This window comes from Lactuca serriola, chromosome 8 (assembly GCF_051521515.1).
Source record: "Lactuca serriola cultivar US96UC23 chromosome 8, Lser_US96UC23_V15, whole genome shotgun sequence".
NCBI lineage: Eukaryota > Viridiplantae > Streptophyta > Magnoliopsida > Asterales > Asteraceae > Lactuca > Lactuca serriola.
In genome coordinates this window covers 203,129,723-203,144,395 of record NC_136415.1, presented here as the reverse complement: position 1 = coordinate 203,144,395, position 14,673 = coordinate 203,129,723, and the positions used below count along the sequence as shown (strand labels likewise).

Below are 14,673 nucleotides of genomic sequence, written 5' to 3'. Positions count from 1 at the left end.
TTTAGGATCACATAAACTTAAGGTCACTTATTAACCTCTTAAAATATCATACTGACTTTAATGAACCATAAGGAACATCCATAAGATATCTAAACTTAATTTACATAAAATTACATAAAATACCTATTGTATGGATAGTTTGTACTAGATAATTACATTTTAGTTAATTGATCTATATTTGTAATTATCAACTCCATCTTTATATGAGTTATCTTTGTAAATATGTTATTATTATCTATTATATAAACACATAAACCACAAGATAATAGGGTGTGGTTTAATTTCTATATGGTATAAGCCTAACCATCCCTTTTCTTTCCTCTCGTTTTTTCCCTAACCCTAATCTTATCGCCATTCTTTTCCTGGTACATTCTCAATGTCGACATCACAAGATGGTACCTTCTCCATGGAGACGGTGCTTCACATGATCCCTATTAAGCTTTACTCCACTAGTTATATTCTCTGATGCAATTAAATGCTACATCTCTTATCCGACCATAAGCTAACATATCACATTAATGGTTCTGCAATTGCACCTCCAACCACCATTACAGTTGAAAATAGGGATGAGTTGAATCCTACCTTCACCACTTGGCATGATCTTGATCAGAAAGTCGTAATCCTTCTCAACTCCTCCCTTACTTAAGAGGCAGCTGCTGAAGTCCTTGGTTTCACCATAGTTCGTCAAATTTGGATCTCTCTTGAAACAACCTATAATAATTCATCTGTTGAACAAATCCATTCTCTTAAGGATTCTCTTCGCCAACTTAAAAGCGTATGCAATAAACTTGCTACCATATGTCAATTAGTTGATGAAATAGACAAGCTCCATTGGTTTCTTTATGGGTTAGGATCCTCTTTTGAAATGTTTTCCATCGCCATTCAGACAATAGAACCATCTCCTACTTTTTGTGATTTACTATCATAAGCAGAAAGCCATGATCTCTTCTTATTATCTTTGCACGGTTCTTATACACCTCCAGTGACATTTATTTCACAACAATATCATTCATCTTCTTCCCGTAGACGCCAACCTTCTTACATTGGTGGTAATGTTGGAAACAAGTGTCAAATGTCATAACTATTAACTAGTTGGCATAACTTTAGGAATAATAACAAAGCTTTTTTTGGGTTGCCCTCAAAAACTATAATAGCTAGAAAAGAATTAAGAAAGTGATATAATTAGTTAATTGATTTATTATAGGTTAATAAACTAATTAGAAACTAATTAGAATTAATTAGAATTAATTTAAAGGTATAATGACTGAATGTTAATTGATCAATAGTTGAACAAAAAAAACTTTTTTGATTCTCCGTAGAGATGAAAGATTTTAGAGAGCTCTTTGAGCCTTCCAGAATCAATCTATGTAACATATCCTCTCTAATAAATGAAAGTTTTTTTTACCACTTGTTACACTCTCATTCAATTTGTCAAATGTTATTTTATGATTATTTTGAATTAATTTTTTTTTCACATGTTATTTTATGACTTTTTATATTTTATTAAATTCCACATAATATTTTAATGTAATAATTGCAATAAATGTATATCAATTTTATTAATTAACTTACATTTTAATTTCCAATTTCCTAAATTAAAACTCATTAGTTTATTTTATTTATTTAAATTATTTGTTTAAAGTTAAAAGATAAAAAATATTTTCATTATAACAATTCATTATTTTTCTTATTTTTTTTATAAATTTTAAGTTCTCAAATATTTTGACTTTATATTTAGTTTTTTTTAATTGACCCATTTAATATATGAGTCTTACAACTAGTAATGTAAAAACGGGAAATTTAATTAAAATTGACTTTTAGTCAAATATTAACCAAAAGTCTAAAAATAATCAATTACGGAAAAAAAAAAAATATGAAGCTGTTCATTAAATAGAGGACAAGATTTTTTTGATATTGTGTACGGATTTTTTGAAAAACCCTAAGACAACTAAATTTCAAACTCGAAGCTTCATAAAAAATACATCCACATGTTAAAAATTCTCATAAATAAGTGATACTCATATGCTAAAACCCCATTTTAACGTCCATGAGGTTTCATGTTTTTTTAGTTTGAACAGGATGAAGTGTACGAAATTACAAAACTGAAAGCTATAATTTCCATATAATCAGAAAATAAATTAATTAAATAAAAAAGCTTATGAAAAAAAACACAAACATCACCATCTTTACACCTATGTTCATGAAATTGTCACCCTCTCATAGGCCCACATAATTTTTTGAAGAATAAAATCAATATGAGATAATCAGTTATACTAAAATAACAAAGTTTATATAATTTTATGATATCGTAAGTTTTGTTACAAGTAACTTTTTTCGAGTTTTTATTTTTTATTTTTATAAAAAAGTAACTAAAAAAACGAAACCTAAACATTAAATCAGAATTGTGAAACTCCAAAAACTTGATTATTTTCTTCATATCCAAACGTCCTTTATTTAATTATAAATATAAATAATCATCATAGAATATCTGTCATATAATCATATTGATTACCTACATATTTAATTGTGAAGTAAATATGATTATTAAATATATTAATTTGAGCATAAGATATTATTTATTTTAAATTCTTAAATTATTAGAGAATGAAGAAATTCAAGAACATTGAAAATATAGCTGGCTGTCTAAAGCTACTGCAACTCTCTCTCTCTCTCTCTCTCTCTCTCTCTAAGGTGCTTCTCATTTCTCTCTGCACACAAAACACACACAATCACACACTATTTGTATGAAATGTTCCGAAATCGATGAATGTGCTGCTGATTTTGGTCCTTATATTGTAGTCAGTGTGGAAATATTTTAGGGTTTTGATGTTTGGGGAGAAATTTTGCAGCTTTTTTGTCTTGAAGTCTGAAGGAAAGAGAAGTTAATCAAGAGAGGAGAACAAGAATATTTGTTGAAGTTGGTCGTCGGAGGTCAAAGTCAAACTCCGGTTACCGGAAAAAGTCAAGAATGAGCGCATCTCGGTTTATAAAGTGCGTGACAGTCGGCGATGGAGCTGTTGGGAAGACCTGTATGCTTATTTCTTACACCAGCAACACTTTCCCCACTGTAAAGTCAATTCAACTTCATCTCGATTTAATTTCTTCAATAATTTTAATTGTTCTCATTTCGAAGAAGCTAATTTTGCCCTAAATTGACGATAATAGTTCTATTCCGACCTAATTTTGATTCAATTTGAATGAAACGGTTCAAAACGATGATTTTTTTCGATAGGTAGACATTTTTTCGTTGAATTTTGTTATAATTAAATGAAAATTTCAATGGTGGGGAAGTTTTCGCTGCAAAAACCTTACTGTTCTTGTTTTTAGTTTTTCGTGAATTGTCTTTCTTTGATAGAAGACATGATTATGTGTTTTTTTGCTGTTTTTAACGTGTGAAAGAAAGTTTCCTTTTTCATTCTTGAACTTTTTATGCTATAATTCTGTAGGATATATTTTGAATTTGGATTTGTACTTATTTTCCATGAGAATTGAATTGTTGTGGTATGTTAGATGCAACTACATTTTGGATCTGTAAATGCACAAGTTGTATGAAATAAATAGGGATAAGATTAAGATGAATGGGGGATAGACACCTATTACCCTTTGTCTGTATGAATGGCCACCTGTCCTCCCTACAAAGCTATCTCTTAATGAGCTAATAGGGACAATACTTAATCCATCAAGCCATATACATATACAAGTGTTTCCTTTTAAAAATAATGACTTAATAACAAAGTCACAAAAACTAGGCTTTTGCGATCAAGTCCTAAACTTTTTACTTTTTCCCTTTTTTGCCATGTTTTTGTCAAATACTTTTTAAACATTATTTACTTAATGGGGAAAAAAGAAACATAATAATCTTGCTTAGTTGTATCATCAATCACCCACAAAAATAGTGAATTACAGGAAACAAGAAACCAAATAAACATTATTCATGTAGCTCTCAATAGTCAATATTATGCCTCATCTATGGTCATTGTTAGGATTTCAATATTCACATGTGAATTTCAATAGTACATTCATAAAAGGAAGAGTAGCTAGCTACTATAGTCGTATTATACGTATATAAAAGGGTAAAAACATAGAAGATATAAAGTACTTACAACAATTTATTGATTTAGCCACTTAATTATTGTCTATAGTGGTTAAACATCATAGACTTTTTTAGCTTTTAATTTTTTCTTTTCCGGTTTTGAAAACGGTCAAAATACTGAAAAACTGCAACGTATTTTATCTGTTTAGTTTTACCTACTTGAAGTCTTAATAATCAATTTTGGGTGTTTGATGAAAACTAAGTCTAATATTTTTTTTTGACTATTTAGGGTCAAAATAATATATTTTGGAGAAGTGGGTAAGGAGCTGGTTAAAGAAAAATGATTATTGAATCAAACAGAAAATTACCTAACTACCCATAATCTTAATGAACTGAGTATCTGATTAAATGATTCTTCAATTCACAAAAATCAGTGTGCATACAGATTCTTGATTTATTATTACTTATTTAAAGAATCTTTTATTAATTAGTTGGGTAGTGGGTGGAGGATGATGTGTATAGATAAAGTATATAGTTGGTTGGTGGGCCCCCAAATCCATCATCATAAATGAAATTTCTTTGTGGTGAAGGAAGCAAGGGCAAGATATGGAATTTTATTAAAACTTATTTTCTTTACATTCTCATTTCTACTTGTTTACCTTATTTTCTTTCTTTCACCATCATGTGGATCTTTCTTGATTTTATCTCGCATCAAATAAGATCAAGAATCAAAATTTATTTTCTTTTCACACCAAAAATGATAAGTAACAACATAAAGGGATAAAGTAATAGAACACTCCTTTGTATTTAAGAATCATATATAGTTAATTAATGTGAAAAAGGGGCCAAATGCAAGCAATAGCAACACATTTTCATCGATTTCTGTATTATAAATGAAAGATCTGTTTCTTGCATATAATTAAAAGTTGTAGAAGATGTGTTTTTTCCACAAATTCCAACGATTCTTCATGTATGATTTTGACTGGATGTTGACTTTCTTCATTTATTTATGAAAACAGGATTACGTGCCTACAGTTTTTGACAATTTTAGTGCAAATGTTGTGGTAGATGGGAGCACTGTAAATCTTGGATTGTGGGATACTGCAGGTTGATTCCTTAATTGATTATAAGTTGGTGTATATGTCTTTTTTTAATAATCTTTTTCTGCTAAAAAAAGTTATGTTATTTATTATTATTATTATTTTTTTACAAAAAAAAAGGTCAAGAAGATTACAACAGATTGAGACCTTTGAGTTATCGTGGAGCTGATGTCTTCATACTTGCTTTTTCCCTCATTAGCAAGGCCAGCTATGAGAATGTCTCCAAAAAGGTGATTCTGTTTTTAATGATTATATTGGAGTAAGTAAATTACGGAAATGGTCCCTGTTCTTTTTGAATTTTACCGTGTTTAGTCCAAAGTTGTAACCTTTTTTTAGTTTTGGTCTTCATTCTAAGGTCTTGTGTTGATACTGGTCCTTATTTTAAGGTTTTATATCGATTTTGGTTCGTATTTCAAGGTTCCAGGGACCAAAATTGATATGAAACTTTGAAATAAGGACCAAAGTTGGAAAAAATTACAAGTTTGGACTAAACATAGTAATATGAGAAAGCACGGGAACCATTTTTGTAATTTACTCTTGATATTGCTTTTTAAATTTTAAATGCAAGAATAATTAGTAATATACTTCCATAGATTCCGTTTATTACAACATCTCTTTTTTTTTTTTCTTCCTATTTTTGTATTTTACTTTGAAGAATCTATCAACTTATAGCAATATTTTTTAAATACAACGCAACTTTAACCCTTTTATTATCAAGAGTATATTTGGTGTATCATTTCGTTAACAAAATATTCTCTTAATTAACTTATTACTATTCTAAGTTTCTAACATTAACATCCAACTTATTCGAAGTATTTGTTTGCTAAGTTGTGTGTATTCATGAAATTAATTTTGGAAAATAGGAGTAAAATTGTTCATGTAATAATTTTAATGGGTTTTGTTGTATTTTTGTTGAAAATTTCAGTGGATTCCTGAATTGAGGCACTATGCGCCAGGTGTTCCAATCATCCTTGTTGGAACAAAGCTTGGTTAGATTCTTTTCAACCTTCATTCACTACAAAATGAATAATTGCAATTACTCTCATTTTCTTTCTACGAGTTTGTATTAAACCATCCATCAAATGACCAAAATACCCTCCAATATTTTTGTTTTTGTGATGAAGAATGGTTGCCAAAATGGAATGCTTTTCAAATTAAGCATCTTGAAAATTGAATTTTTTCAATTTTTGTAAAAGAGAGGGAAACTACAAGTCATTAGTCAATGTAGACAAGTCAAGACCTCAAATGACCAAAATACCCTCCAACACTGACTAAATGGTTATATCTTTTGTAGATCTTCGAGATGATAAACAGTTTTTGAGTGACCATCCTGGTGCAGTTCCAATAACTACAGCTCAGGTACAATTACAATCTACTCCCATTTAAAATGATGCTTAAAAAAATATTTGAGATCACTTGCGGAAATATAAAGAAAAAAAATAAATGAGGGCAAATTTGTAAAAAGTTAGGTCTTAATATGGAAAGTCTCATTTGTATGACTTTCTGTGTTAAGTCGAAAAGAAACACTCATATTATTATTTATATTTGCATAGGGAGAGGAGCTGAAGAAGCTAATTGGTGCCCCTGCTTACATTGAGTGTAGCTCAAAAACACAGCAGGTGATATGTCATATTTATGCTCAATTTATATGTATATAATATATATGTCCCATGAAATTGCAATGTTTTTGACTTTTGGTCAAATGTCTAAATATCCTTAAAAATTAGCAGGGGCAATTTGGTAATTTACCTTAAGAGTTTGGAACATAAAAGTTATAATATTCGTGAGGCAAATACCAAAATTAAAGTTGCAATTTTTTCCATGTGACATCTAAAGATGAAAGAAGTTGCATTTTTTTATGAGACACCAATGAAACTATTTTCAATGATGTGGATGCAATGCAAGGGTATTTATGTCTTTTTGCACATGTACATGGTTATTGCAGAACGTGAAGGCAGTGTTTGATGCAGCCATTAAAGTGGTTCTCCAGCCACCAAAGCAAAAGAAGAAAAAGAAGCGAAGGGGTCAAAAATCATGCTCCATTCTGTAACTTTGTGCACAAGATTTTTAGTATGAATCAAATGGACAATGGGAAGAAAGTTTGACTTTTCAATGGTGAATGCTCAAGTGTTGATCACTGTGGCCTTTATATAGTTTTTGATGAATTTGCTCACTTTTATTGTGTTTTGTGTTGTGTAAGTTGATATATGTAATTCTTTAACACCAAATAGTTGAGACTTTAGGGGACTATTTGGGTAATATGTAATATGGTTTTATGTAGATTGTGGAAAGATGTTTGATTTTAAGAGGGTTGAAAATGAAATTACTTTTGAATGATTATTATATGCTTCGGGTGTACCGGTTAATGTGGAGTGTTCTCTTGTAGCTCAATTTGTGGTTCATATTTGTGTAAGTTGCTTATGAACCTATTAATAAATGTTATAGGTGCTCTTAGTTGTATTTTAGCATGTTTAAATAATGTGTGTGTGTGTCTATATATATATATATATATATATATATATATATATATATATATATATATATATATATATATATATATATATTAAATACTAGGTTATAGCTGTGGGAACAACGGTTATAAAAATAATGCTAAACTAAACTAAGGTGTAGGTGTTTTTAATGCTAAACTAAGGTTGCAACTTATGTGTATTTGGTTTATTCCACACCCCTATTATCCAATAGTAAGAAAATCTAGAATTGAAATTTTGAAATGGTTTCATCGGTTAACTGATCCAAAAACAATTAAACCAACTTATATGTATTTTGGTTTATATACCAAAACACTATTAAATGGATACAAACACCCCTGCCGGATCGATAAACAATCAGAGGATAATTGCATTGCACGAACCTGACCTTTGGCACCAAGTTGTCCGCTCTATGTTTTGAATCAGGAATTTCAGTAATTTAAAAAGTGTTAGAAAAATCAAGTTCCCTTATGTGGCATCTTGTTTCTGCATATCAAAGAGTTGCATTCATGATTTTGAGAAAAAGTACACTATCTTGCTTTGATACCAAGTTTATTAACACAAGAACAAAAGTCATCCATATGATGGAAGGAAGAATGTCGTTAACAATAAAAAAAACTCAAGCAAACAAAAACAGGCCTTCCAGAGGATGCTTAATTATGGTGAATATTTCTCATACAAGACAATTAATGCCAGGTTGCCTTATCTTTTCACTCCTAAGCCAGCTAAGAAGACTTGATTAAAACAAAGATTCAACCAGGTAAGAGTAAAAAACAGATTGAACAATATCAAAATTTTGGCAAAGAATACCAACAGACACTGTACTAGGTAGCAAATAGACCAACTAAACATTCATGATATCAGTTGCTGACTCCACAAGTAAAATGTATTAATCCTCATTCCTGGGTACACAAGAGGGCATTTTCCTTCCATCTACAAAGATCTTCAGTTCATCGTTTCCCACATCATCTTGCTCCTGTCGTATTTTTTGAAGGGATTCCAGAAGAGAAGCTCCACATGTCAAAACTTCAATATGCTCAAGCGCTGAGATGTCCCCTAATTCAAGGGGCATCTCTCCAAGATCAATGCAATTCATCACCTCTAATCGTTTGAGACATGGAAAGTTGATAATTGAGGCTTCCCATTGTTTGATATTTAACTTTTTAAGTCTCAAGAATTTTAGTCGTTGAAACTGCTCCTCGCCTGTTTCCCACAGGGTTCCCTCAAAGCCATTGTCTACTATTGCAAGAACCTCAAGATTAGGTATCGCTTGAATGATGGACATGTAGCTCCATGGTAGACAACACCTTTCAAGTATAAGCTCTTTCAGTGTTGCAGGGAACCTAATTATAATGTGATTCTTTCCCAAGTTTGGTTCACCTCTGACCAATTCTCCCTCAACTGATCTCCTTCTGCTGTAGCCCGACCCAATTAACGCCAATGTGTGAAGGTAATGGAGTACTTCAAAGTCATTTTCCTCGTCAGAGTAAAGAGTAGATGTGAGATTCTTGATCCTGGGAAAACATTTCTGAAAATTATCTACCCCATCTCCCAACACCACATTCGAAATAAAATCCAGTAGTTTCATCGGTTTTCCAATAGAAGGAAGATATAGATTTGTGTTACTGGCTAAATGTCTCAGATTCACCAAATTTGATATGTTACTCGGTAAAACCATAGAACTAGAACTTGTTCTAACAACGAGGGTTTGAAGGTTCCATAAATTGCATATTGATGGTGGGAATGATGACAGCCAAATTCGTAGGAACCTTAAGTGAACGAGCAAAGCTAAACCAGGGGAAAAATCAATCGAATCATATTTTTTAAGATTTAGCACCCTAAGAAGTGCAAAGGAACAGAAAAACTTTTCTGGCTTTAACACCCTACGACGTGCAAAGGAACAGAAAAACTTTGAGCTATTTTGAATTTTGGTTGTTTTGTTCTCCGGATTTAACATCCTATGAAGAATGCTTAGAAACGACCGAATACTTGGGGTGGGCGGAAGAGACAGTCTCTTAATGTTGATTTCTTGATATGTAACCACACGGCGTGGCTTATGTGTGGTAATTACCTTTTTCCAATTTCTCAATTTCTTATTTTGTTTTCCTATGATACCAAAAAGACGATTTGATGGTGGGGAGTCTATTTTCAGGAAGAATCTTTCTTCTTTTCCTTTTTCCACACATACCTGCCTCACAAGATCATGGACTTTACAAACATAGACATCTCCCGATACATACCTATTTTCTATAATTAGAAGATTTCTGTCGACTAGATCCATCAGGTAACCGTTTGCAATTTTCTTCAAGATTTGACTTCCATCTTCTTGTATAAATCCCTCAGCCATCCATAACCAAAGCAACACTCGTGAATAGAACCTGTAGTCTTCTGGAAACCCTCCAAGATAGAGAAAGCAGTCTCTCAAGTGAAGAGGCAGATGGTGGTAACTTAATGCTATTGTTTCCAGACATCCTTTCTCGTCACTAGCCATGTACGAATGGACACTACAAGAAATTTTTAGCCATACATCTTTTCTTCTTGGTTCTTTTGCTAGAACTCCTGCCATCACAATCACAGAAAGAGGCAATCCATGACAGTTTTTTGCAATTTGCATTCCATGTTCAAGCAACCATTTGGGACATTCATCTCCTTGGAACACCTTCTCACACAGCAACTCCCAACATTCTTCTTCTGTCAAATGTTGTAAATGATGAATGAGTCCATCTGATTTTGCGTGTGAAGCAACTTCAGTGAGGCGACTAGTAAGCAGAATTCGACTTCCAGTGTTATGATTAGGGAAAAATAACTTCAGCTTATCCCATGCCTCTGTACTCCAGATATCATCAATGACAATCAGATATCTCTTACCCAGTAGGCGTTTATGCAACATTTCACGAAGCTGAAAGTCTGTTGCTTTCTCAAGCTTTAACTGATCATCCATAGATGACAGAACTCGAAGAAAAAAATCCCGCTTGTCATATGTTTGGGAAACAGTGGCCCATCCACGGACATGAAAATGATAAACAACAAAAGGATCAGTGAAGACTTTGTTAGCAAGGGTAGTCTTACCTATTCCACCCATACCAACAATAGACACCACATCCAACTTCTTTCCATCTTCAACAAGTTTGTCCCGTATTATCTCAACATCACGATCAATCCCCACAACCATTTCTTCCACTACTTTCTTCGATCCGAGTGAACTTCTATTGCGGGAAGCTCCAGCAGATTGCATTTGCAGTCTGTCAGTTTTAAGAGAAGAGTCCATCTTCATGTTATCGATATTCATAGTCATGAACTCTTTCTTGATAGACTCAATTGATCTCATAACAACTTCAAGGTGGAGAGAGGTTTGAAAGACATCAGATCTAGGGGAATATCCAATATTTCTACAGTGGACAGCAGATAGAAAGATATCAACGATATCTTCTGCCTCTTCAGCTGCACCTATAAACCTTTTCTTCAGTTTTCTGACTTCTTCAAAGTTGTGTAGATCTTGGTCTTCATGGTTGAAAAGGGTTTGGATCATGGAGCCAAGCTCTTCATAAAGAATTTGGAATTGAGGCCTTTCACAAACGATTGATGGGTTGTTGATCACTGGAATATCATTGGAGTATATCAGTTGCTTCAACTTTTCCATGAACATCTGGACACTTGCGTATGCCATCTTGTTTCTTCCTCTCTTGAAGAACAGTTGTATTCTGTATTGAAGTTTTGAATTAAGACAAACAGTAGAGAGCAGTTTTGCAAATTCTGTGAATTATTTGGACCCTTTTAAATTTTCTTTGTCATAAAGGAGATGGAATTGAGGCCTTTCACATAAGTTGGCTCTTTTTTCTTTTTTGCAAAATGGGATTATGGTCCCTACAATCCACCAACAACATAGTAAAGGGTTCACTTTTCACTTTTTAATTATTTTTTTCTCCATTCCATTTCAAATAATACTTCATACCATTATTGAATTTTATATATAAACTTAAAAATTTAGAATATAAACAGAATCTATAACTTATAACAATTATTAATATATCTTCACGATCGATATTAATATAAGATCCTATTAGAAACATATAAATAACAAAAGTACATTGCTATTTCTGCAGAGTCACTAAAGCAAAAAAAAAAAAAAACATTGCTAGCATTATCATTAAAATATGTAACCTTTAGCATAGATTATATTTAAGATGTTTATTAATAATATATAAGAAAAAAGGTACTTTAGTCTCCTATCATTTGTCATATATTCCAGAAAGCATTAACAGCACCCGAGAATTAGCACCTAAACGATATCTTTTGATGAGAGCTTCAGATACTATTAATACAACACCTGCAAAGCAAAATCAGCATCTGCAAACAAACAGTGAAACTTTGATGTTTTTTGCCACACCAACAACCTTTGAGTAAGACCATTGTAGGCTTACATGAGACACCTTTAGCTATATTTACCAAATATATATGAAAATAAACCAAATCCAAGTCAAAATCACATATTGAATTAACAATGAACACAAGGGAAACATTTGGTGAAATGAGTTGGGCACCACTGATAATGGTTCTACTTCATTGCTATTACCTTTGATGAGAAAGGAATAAACTATTTTTCCAGTTTCTTTGATTTGCTGTTTTTGTATGGCTTCTAGTACCCTCTGCTATTGTTGTTGCAATTTTTGTAGTACATTCAATTGATTTTGAATACGTTTAGAGAACTACTTCCCCTACTAAACAAGCTGAACAACAGAGATGTAACTATTAACAATTATTGTCTCAAGACGTTAGGTAAAAGTTCACACACACACTCTCTCTCTCTCTCTCTCTCTCTCTCTCTCTCTCTCACACACACACACACACACAATTACGGGCTGATAAACCTCCAAACAGAGTAAGCAAAGGAATCTCAAAGAGAAAACTTTAACAAGTCCATGGAGATAAACCTGTGAAAACTCATGTTGACTTCCGTGCTGTTCATGCTCACCTCTTGTTCTCTCTTGTGCATTTCTACAAACACTTTATGTGCACTTTCCTTGCCTCCTTGGGCATGTCAAGGACTTATACAACCCAATTTTCAGCTTCATTCCCCTCAAATCCTTCCTTAGCAACCTCTGTAATTCAATCCAAACACCCCGTTTTGAAGAAAGAAAAAAAAACTAAATTGATACAAAAAAACACAGCGAATGGTAAAGGAAGAATACATAAACCATTTGAGGAGAGAAAGCTTGAACAGCCACATAGAGTGTTGAACCCGTAATCCCGTATGGTAATTCCTTTTATTTTACAAGTTTGTGTCGAATGCTTATAAGCCCTCTTCATTGCTTCATAGACATCATCATCATCTTGTTTCTCCACCTCCTGCATATCAGTAGTAGTCTATAACGAAGGTGACTGAGTTTTAGTTGATTTTAGTCATTGTGGTGTGGGCTGTCAATGTAAATAGTTAGACTCTGAGTTTCGGTTGATTTTAATGAATAAGTTAGAGTTGTGATTTATGAAACTGGTCTGAATATGTATATGGATCAACAGCTGTAAAATGGGTTACTTAAATGACATTGCAGAAGGGCCGAACAAAGGAAAAGTTCATATAATGTGAACCCATAACATCGTAATATAAAGTAAGCCCAATTTATAAGTCCAACGCTGAAGTTACTGCAAACTTACGCCGAGCCCTACAATTACTACAGTTTACCCGCTTGCTCGCCACCATCGATCCAATACCGCTAGCAACGCCTTTTTCCAGAATTTGGAACCAATTTCGTTTTCTCTGGAAAGTTTTAGCCTAATACAATTCCTCTAATTATCATCTGGTAGTTTGTGTACAATCGTTTTTTCTTCGTTGAAAAACTATGGTTGCGTTTAGTTACGGAAAAACAGTTTTCATTTTGTGTTTTGTGTTTTCTCTTTTTGGTTTTTTGTTTTCGTTTTCAATTTTAATTGGAAAATTTAGAAAACGTGTTTAGTTAAAACTTATTCATTTTCATTTTCAGTTTTAGAAAATTAAAAAACGCGTTTTAGATGTGTATATAGCGGTGGTAGGCTGGGGTTGGTGGCAGTGGTGGTATCGCTGATAGCGACGGTGGTTGTGGTGGTGGTGACGGTGGTGGTGATGACAGAGTGTGGTGGAAGCGGCGGCAATTGTGGCAGAGTTGGTGATGGCGGCGGCGGTGGTGGTGATGCTGGTAATGGGGTAGTGGTGGTGGTGTTGGATTAGGTGTCTAAGCCTATAACTATAATTGGTATGTACTTGACCCGATAGTAGTATGGTCCATTTTGGGTTGCCTTCATCAGAACAATTTGATAGATGAATATTTGAGTAAGAGGTTATTCATGATTTAGTAATATATTATAAGTATAATATATTAATTGAGGAATCATATAATTTAATTAGTATTGATCAAGAATTAATTTAGAATTAATTTAGTAATCAAAAGAGACTAATTAAATTGATACTTATGAATTGGGTTAATGGTTCATGATTGATTTGTGACGGACTAAGTTTATGGGCTAGTCCATGAAGTGGTTATCCAAATCAAATGCATGTGCATGGATCATAACCTTATGTGTGAATTAGGGTTACACATGACCCTTGGAATTCTATACACACATACACACACACACACACACATATATATATATATATATATATATATATATATATATATATATATGTTGTTTCTAAGCCCTAAAATCGACCACTACTTGTATTCCAAGAAGAGAAATCGGTTTTAGAGTCTCCTTAGCCTCTCTTATATCCATCTAGTTGTTTATTGATGTTTGTGACTTGTTTGAGGCACAACACTTGGGATGTTAAGTTCTCACAAGGCCAAAGTCTTCTTAGCTACATAAAGAGGTAACTTTTAATTTGTTTTATGATTCATATGTTAAAATTTTGTATGTTAGAATAGGCCTCATGCTTTGGAAAACAATGTTGCATGTATAATTAGAGAAAACTTAGATCCAAAGCATTAGGGTTGGATGTGCACCATAAGAATGTTAGAGTACATAAAGTTCAATAGTGGTATCAGAACCATGAGTGTTTTCTATTGTATTGATGCAATTG

The 14,673-nt window shown here is 32.7% G+C and overlaps 2 protein-coding genes and 1 long non-coding RNA gene across 4 annotated transcripts; 1 reads left to right on the top strand and 2 right to left on the bottom strand.

Annotated features, from left to right (window-relative positions):
- Window positions 1-2,608: 2,608 nt before the first annotated feature.
- Window positions 2,609-7,322, top strand: LOC145068401 (rac-like GTP-binding protein RAC1). Of its 2 annotated transcripts, XM_079015367.1 has the most exons (8): window positions 2,609-2,691; window positions 2,850-3,067; window positions 5,053-5,140; window positions 5,254-5,363; window positions 6,059-6,122; window positions 6,428-6,492; window positions 6,687-6,752; window positions 7,079-7,322. In XM_079015367.1, exons 2-8 carry the CDS (start codon window positions 2,969-2,971, stop codon window positions 7,181-7,183), a joined length of 597 nt encoding a protein of 198 aa, XP_078871493.1. In that variant the 5' UTR covers window positions 2,609-2,691; window positions 2,850-2,968; the 3' UTR covers window positions 7,184-7,322. The 2 variants fall into 2 exon arrangements, with proteins under 2 accessions (XP_078871493.1, XP_078871492.1); XM_079015366.1 differs by lacking the exon at window positions 2,609-2,691 and having other exon boundaries at window positions 2,824-3,067.
- Window positions 7,323-8,400: 1,078 nt separating this feature from the next.
- On the bottom strand, window positions 8,401-11,410 carry LOC145068400 (putative late blight resistance protein homolog R1A-3). The gene has a single exon (XM_079015365.1). The coding sequence runs from the start codon at window positions 11,287-11,289 to the stop codon at window positions 8,512-8,514; it is 2,778 nt and encodes a 925-aa protein (XP_078871491.1). The 5' UTR covers window positions 11,290-11,410; the 3' UTR covers window positions 8,401-8,511.
- A 999-nt stretch (window positions 11,411-12,409) lies between these two features.
- On the bottom strand, window positions 12,410-13,057 carry LOC145069396 (uncharacterized). Its single transcript, XR_013689486.1, has 2 exons — window positions 12,812-13,057; window positions 12,410-12,721 (listed from the first exon to the last, which is right to left on the bottom strand). It is a non-coding gene; the product is annotated as an uncharacterized LOC145069396 (long non-coding RNA).
- Window positions 13,058-14,673: the final 1,616 nt, after the last annotated feature.

Excerpts from the sequence above, each read along its gene's own strand:
- LOC145068401 (XM_079015367.1), top strand. The coding sequence starts at position 2,969 with ATGAGCGCATCTCGGTTTATAAAGTGCGTGACAGTCGGCGATGGAGCT. Across the intron at positions 3,068-5,052 it reads CCAGCAACACTTTCCCCACT|GATTACGTGCCTACAGTTTT; the intron begins GTAAAGTCAATT and ends TTATGAAAACAG. Across the intron at positions 5,141-5,253 it reads TGGATTGTGGGATACTGCAG|GTCAAGAAGATTACAACAGA; the intron begins GTTGATTCCTTA and ends ACAAAAAAAAAG.
- LOC145068400 (XM_079015365.1), bottom strand. The coding sequence starts at position 11,289 with ATGGCATACGCAAGTGTCCAGATGTTCATGGAAAAGTTGAAGCAACTG.